General features: G+C 44.0%; 1 protein-coding gene across 2 annotated transcripts in view; it reads right to left on the bottom strand.

The window, feature by feature from the left end:
* cadm4 (cell adhesion molecule 4) overlaps positions 1-16,808 on the bottom strand; it is a 40,948-nt gene that overhangs the window by 19,892 nt on the left and 4,248 nt on the right. For both annotated transcript variants that reach the window (XM_010797871.1, XM_010797872.1), the window contains exons 2-3: positions 11,466-11,612; positions 4,450-4,737 (exon numbers count right to left, since the gene is read on the bottom strand). In XM_010797871.1, coding sequence (XP_010796173.1) covers positions 4,450-4,737; positions 11,466-11,612 — 435 coding nt within the window. The remainder of the gene's footprint in view (positions 1-4,449; positions 4,738-11,465; positions 11,613-16,808) is intronic.

Here is a 16,808-nt window from a genome sequence, read left to right on the forward strand (position 1 = left end):
TGCGTGTGTGTGGGTGTAGTGTGTGGTGTGGTGGTGTGTGGTGTGTGGGTGCTGTGTGTGTGTGGTGGTGGTGTGTGTGTGTGCTGTGGTGGGGTGGTGTGGTGTTCGTGTGTGGCCGAGCATTACTATACTTGTTGTGGGGACCTAAATCTGTTTACACAGTCACGTGTGGGGACTCGCTTCCCTTATGGGGACAAATTGGAGGTCCCCATAAGGGGAATCATTAATTTTAGGGTGAAGACTTGGTTAGGGTTAGGCATGTGTTGGTTAAGGTTAGGATAAGTCTCCAGGAAATGCATGTAAGTCAATGTAATGTCCCCTGAAGTGATGTATACATGGTATGTGTGTGTGTGTGTGTGTGTGTGTGTGTGTGTGTGTGTGTGTGTGTGTGTGTGTGTGTGTGTGTGTGTGTGTGTGTGTGTGTGTGTGTGTGTGTGTGTGTGTGTGTGTGTGTGTGAGAAAGAAAGAGAGAGAGAAATGGAGGAGAGAGAGGGATAAATAAGAGAAAACGCATTACCAAATTTAATAATTTAACTGAGCTAGACGCGGCGAGGGACTGGCGTCAAAGGACCAGGGTGAGAGAAGAAAGGGAAAGGGAGAGAGGGACTCATAGACAGAGAGGGCAGCAAAGCGGGCATGATTTGTGGGGGAGGGGGGGTGAGAAAAGGCTGCAGCGAGATGAGAAGTCCAGACATGAAAGAGGACGATAAGAGGGCCAAGTGAGATGCAGAGAGGAAGAAAGATGCGAAAAGAGAGGAGGAGGAGAGACAGAAGGAGGGAGGATGAACAGCAGGGCGACATGCTCACGTACTGAGAGTTTATGCCTGCTCAGGCAGAATAAAACAATATGACTTATATCGCGCTGAGTTTTCAATTACGGCCGTCGAGCAAATGAGAGGAAGCCTAATCGAAGCGAGAGACGCGGTGGGGGCAGACGAGACGGACTAAAGCAGCGGTGGGGAGATAGTGTCTTCATTAAAGAGTGCTTTCCCATATCTGTCCTGATCTGCCTCCAACCTTTAGTGTCACAGTTCATTTAACTCTGGGCCAAAAGAGAGGGGAGGGGTGGGGGGTGATACAGGGAGGGAAGGACATAGGATGAAACAGGAGGAAAGGAGAAGAGTGGAACCTAGATCAGAAGTTAGGGGAAAGAGGAGAGAAGGAGAGAGGAAACAGGAGAAGAAAAGAGGAAACTGGAGGAAAGGAGAAGAGTGGAACCTAGATCAGAAGTTAGGGGAAAGAGGAGAGAAGGAGAGAGGAAACAGGAGAAGAAAAGAGGAAACTGGAGGAAAGGAGAAGAGTGGAACCTAGATCAGAAGTTAGGGGAAAGAGGAGAGAAGGAGAGAGGAAACAGGAGAAGAAAAGAGGAAACTGGAGGAAAGGAGAAGAGTGGAACCTAGATCAGAAGTTAGGGGAAAGAGGAGAGAAGGAGAGAGGAAACAGGAGAATAAAAGAGGAAACTGGAGGAAAGGAGAAGAGTGGAACCTAGATCAGAAGTTAGGGGAAAGAGGAGAGAAGGAGAGAGGAAACAGGAGAAGAAAAGAGGAAACTGGAGGAAAGGAGAAGAGTGGAACCTAGATCAGAAGTTAGGGGAAAGAGGAGAGAAGGAGAGAGGAAACAGGAGAAGAAAAGAGGAAACTGGAGGAAAGGAAGAAGAGTGGAACCTAGATCAGAAGTTAGGGGAAAGAGGAGAGAAGGAGAGAGGAAACAGGAGAAGAAAAGAGGAAACTGGAGGAAAGGAGAAGAGTGGAACATAGATCAGAAGTTAGGGGAAAGAGGAGAGAAGGAGAGAGGAAACAGGAGAAGAAAAGAGGAAACTGGAGGAAAGGAGAAGAGTGGAACCTAGATCAGAAGTTAGGGGAAAGAGGAGAGAAGGAGAGAGGAAACAGGAGAAGAAAAGAGGAAACTGGAGGAAAGGAGAAGAGTGGAACCTAGATCAGAAGTTGGGGGAAAGAGGAAAGAAGGAGAGAGGAAACAGGAGGAGAGAAAAGTGTAAGTAAAACGATCAGGCAAGAAAAGAAAGTGCTACTCTCTCTGTGTCTTTGACTACTAAAGCCCTTTGCAACCAGTAGCCAAGCTGACGAGTGTCACGTTTTTGTCACCGCTGATATTTAGAGGGGAAAACAGAAAGGGATTTTAGATGAAAAGAACAGGAAAGAGCAAAGGGGAAGGACAGAGAGGAAAGGAACAGAATGATGGGGACAGGCATGTACTGACAGAAAGAGAGAAAAGACTGGATGAAAGAGACGTTTGGTGTCAGACAGAAATAGAAAGGTAAAAAAGGGGGCAGCTGAAATGTACTTTGAAAGGACAAGGCATCGCTCCATGCAGGTCCCTAAAAACGGTTGACACCAGATTATCTCACACTACTTTATCCCGTCTGTGTGAGTTCTTTGAGTGCATCGAGTGCGAACAAATGAATAATGCAACACATTTGACGGCAATTTGTACTTTTAAACAATGTTTGTCTGTATTTATTCAAATCTGAGATGGAGAAAATAATAGCCATAAGCCTGAGTGAGAGATGCTTTGCATAGATTTGTCCAAACTCTTTTTTTCTTTTTGGTGCTCAGTCAACTCTACAAGGTTTTTGAGGAATTCAAATCAGAAAGTGGCATTATACATAAATGCTGATTTAACGGTGGAGTGAAAAGAGTGATTTCTCGGGGGCTAAACCGACTGAAGGCGAGAGAAAAATTAGTCTCAGATGTATTATTGAATCAAGTGCTCCTCTAATTGAGAGAAGCCAAGGGAGACGGAGATAAGGAAAGAAGGATAGATCAAGGTATCAGGCGGATGGATGGCTCAGATTGATCAGAAGCAAAGCAGTATGTGAATTAAAATGTGTTACTTTGTTAATGTGTGAGGTAGTGTGAGAAAATCTGGAGTGTAGCATCTGTGCTTTTACATAATGGTGTACTTGTTACATTTTGTGAAATTAAAACACATTTAAAGTAGTGTATAGAGAGGGGGAGATGTATCTGTATTGACAGGGAGAGAATTTGATTTGTGGTTGCATTAGAAAGATAGAAATGCAGTAAATTCTTACTAATAATTTCTGTTGACGTCCGCTTTCACGACACATAGATCATCACACAGCCTAGATGTATACTTCTATGAACTTGTGCTTGGGAATCGATTAGGCCCTTCCTACATCCAGGACATTGTTAAACCATACACTCAAGCACTTTACTCTGCCAATAGGCCAGCTACTCCTTCACTGCACATGGGACCCAGGTAGCCCTTAACAAAAACACACCTGTTGCTATCCTGGCTCCAAAATGGTGGAACTAGCTTCAATATCAGGAACAATGTTACCCATCCTTCAGCGCAGACTGCAAAAAACACCTGTTCTGACTGCATTTTATAGCCAACATAAAATAAAAAAGGACATTTGTTCTTCTAAGCGGGAATGAAGCACTGAAAAAGGTTGGCTTATTAAAAGCTAATGTATCTGCAGGACTCTTTTTGGAGTTTGTTTCCTCATGGTTCAATGCTTATTTTGAGTCACTTTGGATAAAAGCATCAGCTAATGTAAGGCAACAAAACATTTTGGCAAACAAAACCTTCATTTTCTCCATCCATTATAAACTGCTTCCTTTAAGCAATCTGCTATTCTGTCAAAACATCAGTCATCAGTCCATTCATCAATCAGACCGACATTTCTGATTATATCCACCCATTAGTTTCCTTATCATCTCATAATAGTCAAACAATCCTTAGAGCAGGAGTGTCCAAACTCCCCCCCCCCCCNNNNCCCCCCGAGGGCCACATACAGAGGGGGGCTGCTCACTAGAGGTGATTAATAACACCTTAAGTTAAGTTGGAAAAATCAATCAAATGTAGGTAAATTATTCTTGATACTTGAAAATGCTTTAAGAAAAAAACAGCCTGCATCACAGCTCTCCAGAGGGTTTAATTTATTTTGTTACAAAAAGTGTTGGCAGCTCATTCCTTAAAACATAAGCTTTAGACTGCTTATAATAAGAGGAAATATGAAGGGTATATTTCAAGGTTGTTATGTAAATGTGTTATTGGGCTTTTCTCTTATCAACTTAGATTTGTTAGAAAATGTTTCCAACTTTAATTGACTGAATTTATTTGAAAAATGGTCTTATTAACACATGCATACTACTGTGTAATGTATAGTTTAGAAATACAATATAAGACCGGCAGAAGTTTCATTTGCGCGCCGTATTACATTATACTTTTTGAATTTACTGAGGGACGATTTGGGCAGCATTTGGCCCCCAGGCCGTAGTTTGGACACCCCTGCTTTAACCAATCGACTATTCTGTCAAACCAACAGTCATCAGTCCATTCATCAATCAAACCTCAATTTGTGATTAAATCCACCCATATATATCACTGTATACCCCCCCCCCATTAGTGTCCTTATTTCAATATCTCATAGTAGTCAAACAATCTTTTAGAGCCTTGTTAAGGTACCTGGAATCGCCCGTCCGTTACGCATCCAGCGCAGTGTGGCGGCCGGCTTGCTGCGTGGGGACACACAGCTGAGCTCCACTTCCCCCCCCTCCACGGCCTCCTGCTTCACCTCCACCGTGGGCGTCTCCGGGGGCACGGAGACGGAGAGCGTCGCCACCTGGTGGTGAGTGGCGTCCGTGTAGAGCTGGCAGAAGTAGCCGCCCTCGTCCGACACGCTGACGTTGGTCAAAGTGATGCGCACCAGCCTCGGGGTGAAGAGCACCATCTGGAAACGGTCGTCCTTCAGGGCTGGGGGGTGGACAGAGAGACAATGGGGAGAGGAAGAAGTGGGGTATGGAGGCGGGGGGGCGGAAGAGAGACAGCATGGGAGAGGGTTGTTGGAGAGGAGGGGAGTGGGGAAAGGAGGATGAGATGGGAGGTGTGATGGATGAGAAGATGGGGGGCAAGGGACAGGAAGAGAGACAAGGAGAGGGAAGGTGAGTACATCAGTCATCGGTAGAAAAGAAATCAGTGAAGTGAGACTTCATTCAAATAAATTCTGTATTTCTCTACGTAAAGAGTAACGGTAAAACCAATGGGACAACAACAAAAAGGATTTTACTCTGGGTCAGTTTAATTGATTGTTTTTTTCTGTTCTAGGGCTTCAGGGACAGACTCCGAGCATTAAGAATTGTTTTTGTCACGGTGCTTTGATTGCTTGAAATATTCCGCACACACAAGCTGAGACTGCCAAAGTGAGTGTCATATTAAATAACTTGTTTCAACACTTTTACTGGCAGCCTTTTGCTGGCGTTATTACCAGCCGTGACAGTGACACTGGTATTGTTTTCAGAGTGTGAGTCTCTCTGTGTGTCTACATGGCAAAATGTGCTTTTGGCGATTCCTACTGGAGTGGAAACTACCTCAGAGGCAGCTTGAAGTACTTTGCCAGTCACAGCGACAGCGTTTCAACCAAGCAAGACGGAGTAACAACACTTTGAAGGTGTGTTATTGAGATTAAGTTTGAAGGTGCATTTGTTCTGATTATGGGTGACGGATGTAAGGGTTAGAAAACGGGGAAGGGACCATCGGCCTGGTTCGGTGGGGCGATCCATTCACAAGATTGTTGCTAGTTTTTATTTTGTTTTGGTGAGAATTACCCAATGGAGCAGGTTTATACCTCACCCACAAACTCAGGCTGCAGGTTCACAGCTCAGTTTGCTTAATTACACAGTATTTATACCAAGGCAAAACCTCGCTAAATGATTTGCAATTTTGTATTACATTGTTACGGGCTTGACATGCCGTTTTGTATTTCTGAAAGTCTATTTAGCCAGTCAATAGTTTTGTATGTATCTGTTCAGCCGAAGCAGTTAGCCTAGGGGTGCAAGTGATGTGCAAATTATTCCGTTTTATATCCAGTGGGTTGCAGAGGAACTCGCCCGGCTTGGTAAATGAATATCATAGGTCAGAGAGTGTGTAGCCTGCCTCAGAGATTGATAAGAAAGAGATCCTTCCATTCTCTCATTTAACACAGCCGTCTTATTAGCGATTAAATTGGTTGCCGGCCTCAACACAGACGTGCTTTCTGCCTGTCAGTGGTCTTATTTTTGGCATATTCCTGGAACATATTAATTGGCTTCCAATTGAGGGAAACAACTGTCAGTGACCACAACACTAGACCTTTATAAATTGGGGAAAACATCTGCGCTGTGGCCAGACATTCAGAGGTTTAGAGCCAGGTTGAAGCAAACCTTCAATAACAGCTCAGATCTGTAGATGTAGTTTAGCTGATGTTGCCACTTACAGGACAAAAATAGTGACAGTGGCTGCAATTGCTTCCACTCTTCTTGCAGATAAGGGCACAGGTTAGTTTAGAATCATAGGTCTGGGTTTCAGGGCTTAAAGTGCTTTTACTTTTTTGCTCGGCAGTTGTGTAATATTAGTTAGAAGTGGTTGCTTGCACTTGACATGAATAACATCACCATCGTGTTAATTAATGTCAATGATATATCTAACTTTTTTACTTGATTATCTTCCTCATACAGTGCAGAGTTATTGGCTAGCACAGCATGCACAAGAGAAGCGAAGGCTGCTTTAATTGAGTGATATGACATTTTCAGCTTTGGACTTATCCCTTAGCCTCCAGATAGTTTGCTCTGTATTAGCAAACAGCCAGTTCTATCTCCCACAGTCTGGACCAAGTGGTAATCTGCGATGTCCCTCCCATGGAGAGCGCTGCAGACGAAAAAAACTGGAAAACATTGGAGAAAAGGGTCCGTGACATCACACCAGACGATTTTCTGCTCTAGAATTTATGGTGCTGCTAAATCTGAAACTCAGTTGATATGAAAAAGTTCAGACAGAGTTTGCAAAGTCAGTCTCAATGGAGCAGCTCCAGGCTCTACATTGATACAACATAACAGATGTTCTCTCATTTCCAACTTGAGGAAGAAGCTTGCTAATTTTCCCAAGCAATTATTGGACTATCCTTTACTAGAATGTATTCATTCATTCTCTTTGCAAATGATTGTTTTATCCCTTTAAGCCGATTTCTAATTAGTGTCTGGCCCTTTTATAATGGATCTTATTAGGTTTTGATCATTATTGTTTTCTTCGCTGTGAAGCACTTGTTCAACCTTTTGAAATCTACTATGCAAATAAGGCTTAATGCAAAACTCGGAATGAGTTTAAGGAAGGCTATTACATTGAGTAGTGCTGCCCTTTGAGTCAGTGATAGACAGGCTAAATGCTACAATTGTACACAGCGTAAACACTGCAATTCAGACTTTGAGTAATAACCAAAGATTGGAAACGAAGAGCAAAAACACATCAGCTTTCTAAATTGTGCAGCCGTGGACATCAGCTACCCTCGCCAACCCCATGAGGCACAAAGAAGAAAGAAAAGAGAGAATGAAAAAGTTAAACATGCAACAATTTCTCTTTTGTTATTCAAGAAAGAATGGAATCAATGCAGAGCAAAATGGTGATAATAACAAATAACACTAATAACAGTTTGTGGGTGACAGTGGCTCGGTGCCCATAGATTCTGATTGGTGACTCGCTTTGTATCGACTTGACTGTGAAACCTCTCCCTCACTCTCCCATTTCTATTTTATTCCGTCCCTATCTCCGCTCCTTTGTGTTGGCTTTGGCTCACGCAGGGAAGCGTACACACTTCCCTGATGTAACAACCGGCCATCTCCCGGCATAATTCATCACAACACAGCCTCTACAGTACTGATATTGGCTTTGTGTGTGCGCGAGAGAGTTGAGCAGGAAAAGAGACTGAGAGAAATAGTCTAATATAGCTTCATAATGCGGCAGGCGGGAAAATACAATACAGATAGAGACAAAAAACCACAGGGGACTGAGAGAGTGGCCCGAAGCGATGGAGTCAGTCCACTAGTCCTGGAAGTACACCAAACTAATCTCTCCACACAACCCCACAAATAATGTCCCCTACACCGGATGGCAACCAGGGCATTGTCAAAGAGCGGTTCCCCCCAGATAGGTAAATCTTTCTTCTCTTTCCGCACTAAATGGCAACTAAATGTCAGACTTCTGTTCAAGTCCAAGTTCACCTTTATTGTCCTGGCTCATTTGCATGCTGAGGAGAGTTGGGGAGAAAGAGGGATACGGACCACTGAAGAGAAAAAGGTCCATTTGCTTAGTTCCACCGCTCTATTACAGCTATCAGTCCCCACAATCTCATAAAACACACCCCCGGCTGGTTGCTCACTTGCAAAACAGGCAGCCTAATTCACAGCACTTACAGCAGCGCCTCTATTTGGGCAGTTAGTGTGGAATGGCTTCGGCACAGAAAGGTCTCAGTTTGTTAGCCTGATATCTGGGCACCAGATGGGCGATAGGCAGAAATGGAAGGGCTCTACAGCGAGTGATGGAGCAAACACGGAGGTAGAGAAGCAGTCAGATGTAATTAACGCTCCCAGAAAATGTCCCCAACGAGCCTTTTTCAGTTGCCAAATTAGTTACGGAAAGCCATCTATACTTTGTACCTTACCTAACCCTTGGATCGTTTCCTAATGCTATCGGCGTCCTCATCCCTTATTACTTCCTTTCCCTATTCTTTCTGATGCTGTGTCTTCCTTTACCTTCCACCTGGCGCCACAAAAATAATAGAGGGGGAACGACCACTATTATTTTGATCCTTTCTCATTTCCTCTGTCTTCTTCCTCTCTGTGATTAAGCTTCATCATGCTTTCCGAGAGGGTGCAAGTCCATTTCGAAATGGGAGAGCAGAGGGGGCAGCTCTGTTGGAATACTTAATGGAACTTACCAGCAGTGCTGATCTGATGGAATTGGGGGGAAAGTTGAAAGTAAGTTTTTCCAAAAGCAGCGACCTCAAATACCTCATTAAGGTCACTTTGTGATCCAGGAGACTAACGAGTGGAGAAAGGGTGTGTGGAACAAGAATATTTGAAGGCTGTAGCGGTGAAAACTGAAGGCTGCTCTTAAGTCTTCTCCGAATTCGTTGTCAGATCTCGGCATGCATCAGAAAATACAACTCATCAAAATTGTGAGGATTTGTAAATATTTAATGTGTCCAAGCAGAAACTTTCACAAAGAAAAACATCATAGGTACATTTACATACGCTTAAATGCTTTTTGTTGTTCTTAGCAGATTAAGCATATATTCATAACTGCAGTTTTGACATTTATTCTTTTGACCTATCTACTACTTAATACGGTTAGCACTGAATGTATTTGCCATTTCACTTATTAGAAAGATGATGAATATGCATTCGTGTTAAGGCTGTGTGTGACCTTAATAGTCCTCGAAAATGAGAAATGTTTAATCGATCACAAGCTAAAAAGCAATGAGACAAATACAAACACTGTTATATTTCAAACAACCATTTTGGCCTCAGACGCTGTCCTCATTTCAACTCAAATAAATCCAGCTAAACTGAAAGCTTTATTTGCACTTCAAACATATGGCCTGCGTAACAATATCAGATTGAGATTAAAATAACGATGTGTAAGAGTTTATTTTTGATAAACGTCTGGAACTCAGCCACACTTAATTAGAGCAGCTTGATTGAAGTTAGCTCAACAAACAGGCTCTCTGAAAGTCAAAATCACGCTGGGATAATTAGCACCTGTCAAACAACAGCAGAACAATCTAAATCATAACCTATGAAAAGTATTTTTAAAGCAGCATGTGAGACAGACTGAGTGGGCAGACCATTCAGAGAAAGGATCAGATCTTGGGATGTAGATATAAAAGACACTGTTGAGTGCAGAGTGTATCTGACAGCGGGTGTCCTTTCAGAGGGCTTTAGGGTTTCTGATCTGCCTGTCAAACTGTTTGGTCGCTTTCACTGTGTTTATGCTATGGCAAGTAAAGGCTCTGTATGGTGTAAATCGGAGGCTTGAAGAAAACATATGACTTACTGTACACTTACACATACAAGCTGTGTAAGTGTCTTTCCTGGCAACATGGTTACCTTGATAGGATATGACCTGAAGCTATCATCTCTTCTGTGTATGTAGGATATTAAATTAGAAAGTGCAAATAATTACCATAATGCTAAAATGGTTGGCAGTCGTATTTAGCAAGAAAGACTTTTGTTACACTCCAGATATCCTGCACTAGATGATTGGTGTAAGAAGGTACTAAGAACACTCCCTCTGGAAAAACTGACCTGCAATCTCTATGACAATGTAAATGGATTTATTAAAATATGCATGGCAACCAATTTTGGACATGTTTAACCCCTCTGGATTGGACTTTATTCTAACCAGTTGATAACATTGGATCTGGCTTGAATGTCATGTGACAGAGTGGGAACACTGGCCGTCCATTCGCTCTGCCACCTCTCCTTTAGTGCATGTCTATAGGTCCTGTGTGTGTATGTGTGTATTTCGGGCCTATCTGTATAATTGCAAATAAAATAACACCAGAGAGACGAACTGAAGACCCCCTCTGGTATTAATAGAGTTATCTTAATCTTAAATGTGTAACTCTTGCTGTTGTTGTGTTCAAAATGGGAAGAAGCGCTTCTGTACATATTTGAAACTGGTCATTTGTGTAATTGTTGAATAACATATTCTACCTGTTTATTGATTATGCAGAATAAAGTGGAATGAGGCTGAATTTGATATATTGGCGCAGTCAATCACTGGTATACTGTTACTGTCCTGTATCAGGTGTTGGTTTGGCATTTGGTTTCATTTTGAACCCTAATCAAAGCATTCATTGGGTTGCTAGGCTGACATCATCTTAAAAACAGAGTTGTTTGAATATGTTCAAATTCACCCTCTTGCTCTTTATTGTAAACAGCTACAAATCACATTTTTACTCCGTAGTCTTGAGCCCAAGCTAACGTGTTAAGAAGTTATCACAACGATTACGTTAAGGGCATAAATACCTTTTGCTACACGACAAAACATATTGAAAACATTTGCTCCAATTAAGCAGCTCAACAGACATTTCAAAGGCAATGCTTAAAATCCTTGATCATTGTTCTTTTGCTCAGAGGTTGCCCAGCAGCTCTAAGAGAAAATATGGCAAAGGTAGCAGCTTTTGCCCTTAATTTAGTTCAGAGAAACAAGTAGAGTTTGTCTACCCTGAGGCTCTCAATGAAATCCATTCTAAAATTGGTTACCATTTTTTGTTGCCATAAAGCCGCTTAAAAAAAAGAAACCTGTGAACGCCAAGGTTGTGCTCTAATGAGGTGCTGTAATAAGTTCTGATCTCATCACAGGGGTTAAAAATGGATTATGCAGAGAGCTTTGAACTGTGCTTTGAAAACAGTTAAAGCAGTCACACTGTTAGGGCAGAAAGAAAAACCATCATCTAAATTAACTCCGGGGTTATCTGACTTTTTAATGTGAAATCGCTTCAAAGGCAAAGCGAGGACATTTGCAATAAGAAAAATGTAAAGTGCAAGTGTTGGTGAGTCATTGCTAATGTGCTTAAAAGGCTGGCTTCAAATGGAACTGAGGGCAAATGCAGAGACATAGATGGATTAACTTTGTCTGCACAGGCAAACGTGCACGCAGATACACACCTCGCGTGCCGTTGAAGAAGAGCGTCTGCCGGCGGGGATTCTGGATAACCACGATTGATCCATCGTAGTTCTGCAGGCGGCAGGAGATCTGGGCCGTACCTCCCTCCAAGACTGTCACATTCTCCGCCTGCACCGCCTGACAACGGGCTGAGGAAGAGAGGGATAGACGTTAATGTAGTGTTCGAGAGGGAGGGTGGCGGAGAGGAAGAAAAGAGGGGGGAGGACAAACTAGGAACAGATGCGGAGAAAAACATGTTCAATTTGTACTGCACTTGAGATAGAACCTTTCAAAATAAGGTACTTAAAGCATCCTTCATTTACTGGCCGTTTGTCATATGGAGACAACAAGGGAGGAAAGGAGAGGGGGAGTAAAAGAGAGGAGGAGACAGAGTGATGAAGATGGAGAGATTGAGAGCTTGAGAAAAAAGGACTCAACAAGTAAAAGAGGCTTCTAATGAACAATATGTTCTTATGATTATAATTACTGCTATTCATCTCTTTACGTGCACACATGCAAACAGGCCTATTGCCTCTGGCTGGTGGGAATCACTGGAGAATGCATCAACACACACATTTGAATACAAGATGCCTTATTAAGTCTCTAAGTGGCTGTCTGTCTTGAAAGTAGACACACACATGCATGGACACACTGAAATGTTTGGTTCACACAAACACACACAATCTGATCACACTCTGGACTGCGGCCCTGCCACCACCTGTGTGTTAATAAATAGTTCAAACTGTGGTGTTTCCGTCATCGCCTCAGTATGAAAAGCTTGGCAAGGTGCAGAGCAGTGAGACCATGTCGACAGCCTCGAATGCACTTCGCTCATTCTTAATTCCATTTCTCATCCAGGTGCAGGCTGAACCAATTGATTACACGCCATTATCCCAATGTAATGGCTCTTATTACAGGTATTTGGAAAGTGCTAGAGGGGGGAAAATCACTCAACAGTGTTTGGGACACCTGTGTGAATATTCATGTGTGGATGCATGCACACACGTAAATATGTGGTGTGACACAGGAGACACTCACAGAAACTTTCATACATTATCTTTCAAACTAACTAGCCCGGCCCCTAAATCCCACATTTTCAACTTGGGGGCTGAGAAACAGCGGGGAGCCCCTTTCATGTTGCTGACAGTCAGTAATGAGGAGGTTGATTATGATCTGATTGGAGCGTCCTCTGTTTGTGGGTCAGGCCGTTGCCACAGCTCGGCTGACTCACCCACCCACTCCCCCGTGTGCCCCCCGCTGAGCACAATGGACACCGAGCTGCATCGTTTGAATTCAAGTGATGTATGCGCAATTAGCCATAAGGCTCCAGCCAGCAGTGGACTATGATTGCCTTGAAGAGAGTACCAGCTTGCTGGCCTCCCCAAACTAGTATTTACCAATTTGCATTCCCTCTCTCTCTGGCAAAGTGTTTGCTGTGGGGAGGATTTAGAGAACGACATCAATATCGAAGCACGATGATAAAGCGGGCAATAAGAAGTGCCGATAAAGACGACGGGACTGTATATATTTCAGTGCTGGGGCCAGCAGCGTCTGTGAGCTCTGAACACCTTGAGAAGGCAGGAAATGTTGTGAGACAAACAGATGGTGGCTGCCATAGCAGAAGTTGCTGACTTGACTGCTTTGGGCCAAAACGAATGTCTATATCTGCAACCGGGTGTGTCCTGAGTTTAAGTTTGTGCACACACATGCACAATAGGTGAGCGTGTGAGCAGGGCTTGGCATATTGCAATTAAGCCGCTTTGACATCATCTGATCCTGCCAACTTCATCCAAATGTAATTCTCCCCACGATTTTAATCTCTTTTAATGAAATACTCAAAGCCCACATATTCATCACATCAGGGCAAACAGAAAGACACAGTGGATATTGAACTGAAGAAAGAAAGAAACCAAGAGGGGATTAAGACAAAGGGGACGCTAATACTCCACGGAACCGAAAAAAAAGTCTTCACAATTAACACTAATTGTAATCATTATTGCTCCCATTCTCTGCATCAATATTGTGATTCATATCGGGGGGCCATCAAGGCCTGTCTCCGTCATCCCAATTATTTTACTAATGGCTGTTATAACTCATCACCATGGCAACCGGGCTAGGCCTCCATTGTTTTAAGTCGTGTTAATTGTAACAGTCCTGCTGTGCACCCTGGCCAAGTCAGAGCAGCGTCTGTGTGTGATTAGTGACCCATCAGAACCAAAGAAAACGTGAGGGTTCAATGGTGAGCGCCTCCAGACAAAGAATGGGGTCCAAAGTCTGCTTATGGGAGGAGGCCAGAAAAGCTAATTAGCTGTTCATTTGTAAACCCACTTCATCTGACAGCTGTCACCCCTTCAAAGGAAATGAGTTGCAGTGGCGTAGCAGTAAAGTGCAAAGAAAAGCGACAAAGAAAAGTTAGAATGAAAAATCATCCACCGCTGCAGCGAGCCGAATGGCAGGCATCCGCCGACGCCCGCTGAGAGATGCCACCCAGAAACACCTGCTGGCTGCTGGTGGATGATCAATCTGGGCGAAGAGAACAGAGGGATGGAGAGACGGTAGGGGGGGTGAGGACTCTAACCAGGAAATGATAGCAGGGAGTTAGGAAGCGATGGTTTGGGAATAATAATACCAGCTGGCGGGGGCTGGACGAATACATACGCGAGATGACGCATATTCCTCTCTCGCTCGTAACGCAGCTGGGTAAAAGCACTTTAGCTTGAATGTAAGTTTTTATAGGCTGACATTTCCATCAAGGCCACGAGCCTCTGATTCTGATCACCAGCGTAAGTTTAGTACAAACAGGGAAGGGAAAGAGGAGGGGGGGGGGAGAGAATCAACTTCTGTGACAGAGGTATTAATCTGGCCTCCATTAAATCCTGTGCCTATAATAAAATACTCCAAAAGCGTTGAATCATAGTAAGAGAGAATGCTGAGAGCAATCGATACCATGGTAGTGCACTGACTGCCATGATCAACGGAGAGATAAAACAGTGCGGGGCACAACAACAATCACTTCTCTCTCCAACCAAGCGGGGGCAGTGTTTCATAGCAGTGGATAGGTCCTTTGCATCACTTGAAACGCCTCCACTCTGGCTGTCACTGGTAAAAAAAAAAATTAGCTTTTATTTAGTACAGCAATAGAGATCCGAGGAAGGGCAATCATTTCAAAACACATAAACAAATAAATAAATAATAGGCGGGCAAATTCATAAGACAAGGCTGTTCTGGGGCCCTTCCTAATGGTCTCACAATGGGGTTGAGTTATAAGCCGAGGGAGGCTGGGGAGAGAGGGACACAGGGAGGGGATGAAGGGAGGAGTGGAGAGTTAAAAGTGGGGGATTTGGGAGGTAGCCAGGTGGACTGCTGGCTCACCCTTGGTCACGGTAAATTCTAGAAACTGCCTCAGTGGTGCAGGGTTAGCAGGCTGAATTACCACCCCTCTCCCTCGGTTTCACTCTCCCCTTATTTCACTCTCCCCCATGTCTCCGAGAGTGAAGAGAGGAGACGATACGACCGAAAGACAAGAGATGAAGAAGAGATGAGCTGTCTCCATTTGCCCCCCAAAAAGCCCCCATGTATCCTTGAAGGAGTGCACTCAATGTCTCCCTATTCATTATCTCTGATTATCTTTCAGTTGGAAGCGGGCCAAGAGGTTGTGTTTTCTTTGCATGCCGGCCACGGATTTACAAGGGAATTGCTGCAGGAGACTACAATGCACAACCCGGCGAGCTATTACTACTCTAATTAAAACAATAACAGCAGCTCGTAGTTTCCACTCTTATGGGGTCGTCCGTTGGCAACTTCTCCATCTCTCCCCATCTGGATGTACATGTTTCCCGTTATCCCCCGAGTCAGCGAGGCGAGCCGGTTTCCACAGTATGTATGCAAATGAAGATTGCAATGTCTTTGTGTGTGACGTGTGTGTGTGTGTGTGTGTGTGTGTGTGTGTGTGTGTGTGTGTGTGTGTGTGTGTGTGTGTGTGTGTGTTGCTCCAGGTTCATCACAGAGCGTTGCAGTGCACTGACTCTCTAAAATAGCTGACTTTGACGTTTTTTTCTCCTCCATAACTCCCTTATGCAGACCCACCACTCCCCCCCAATCCCTCTCTCCCCCCTTTTCTTATCCCAGTCTAAAATTATCACTCCATCTCTCACAGGGAGCCAGCACTCTGCCAATCAAATCCAATGCAAAGAAGGAAAAAAAGATTCCCTCTATAAATAATACATAATCCTTTACAAATTTCGCTCTCGTCTCCCTCATTACCTCCTTTCTTTTGCTTTCTCCCGTCCTCCTTCACTTCCTTTTTTTTAGCAAACCACACACCCCACCCCCCCTCCCCTCCCCACCCGCGCTTCCACTTAGTCCACATCTCATAATTCTCTCCACCGGTTGCCTCCGTGTCTAATCTCACTCTCACCATCTTCCTCTTTTCTCCTTTTATTCAAACCCCCAGTCTCTCCATCTTCAGCCTGATCTAATCCTTTATTCCTCCTTCCTTCATCAATCCCTTTCTTCCTGTCTTCTTCCTCCATCTCTTCTCCCTTATCTGTTATTGCATTGCTCATCATGCATCTTCCTCATCGGAGCTGTCCTAAAGCTCCTGGGCCTCAGGAGAATTGTTGCAACTCTTTCTCTGTCTCTCTCTCTCTCTCTCTCTCTCCCGTTAGTTGCGTTCTCTTTTCTCCATCTTTTCGTCCCTTCTTTTCGTTCTTCATGTTGTCCTCTCCCCCCTCCACCCTTGCAATAGCTTCCTTCCAAGCTGCAATAGGCTTTCTTTGCCATGCAATCTCTCTCTTTCTTTCTCTTCTTCTGACTCAGTGGGAATCTTTTCCTGCCTCTGTGCTGGTTCCATCTCCACACTCCCCTTCCCCAAATGTGATTTGTTCTGCAGCTCAAGTCTGCAGCATAATCGCGCTGTTTTTATAGTGTGCTGGGAAAGAGCACGGGGAAAGACAGAAACAAAAGTGAGGCAGGGGGACAGAATAAATGTGTGGAGCGAGAGACTGAATATATCGTTTCTGCTTCCTCCCTTATTCTCTAATTAATCTTATTTTATTGCAAGTTATAAAGCTCTCTCTCAACTTCCTCTCTCCGTCTGTGTTCTTTGATAATCTTTCTCCCCATTCGTCAGGAACCTCCCCCTCTCTCCATCGCCCACCGATACATTGAGCGTAATCCCTGGTCACACTTGACCTCTCATTAGAAACATTTACGTTCATTCATTTTTCATATTTCACATCTTTTTTTAAACACTCTTGACTCTGCTTCCCAGTCACACTTCCTCCATCCTCAGCATTACAAACCTTCTTCCTCTCATCCCCCTTTTTCCTTTCAACCCCCCCCCC

Source organism: Notothenia coriiceps, unplaced genomic scaffold (assembly GCF_000735185.1).
Source record: "Notothenia coriiceps isolate Sejong01 unplaced genomic scaffold, NC01 NC01_scaffold00038536, whole genome shotgun sequence".
NCBI classification, from domain to species: domain Eukaryota; kingdom Metazoa; phylum Chordata; class Actinopteri; order Perciformes; family Nototheniidae; genus Notothenia; species Notothenia coriiceps.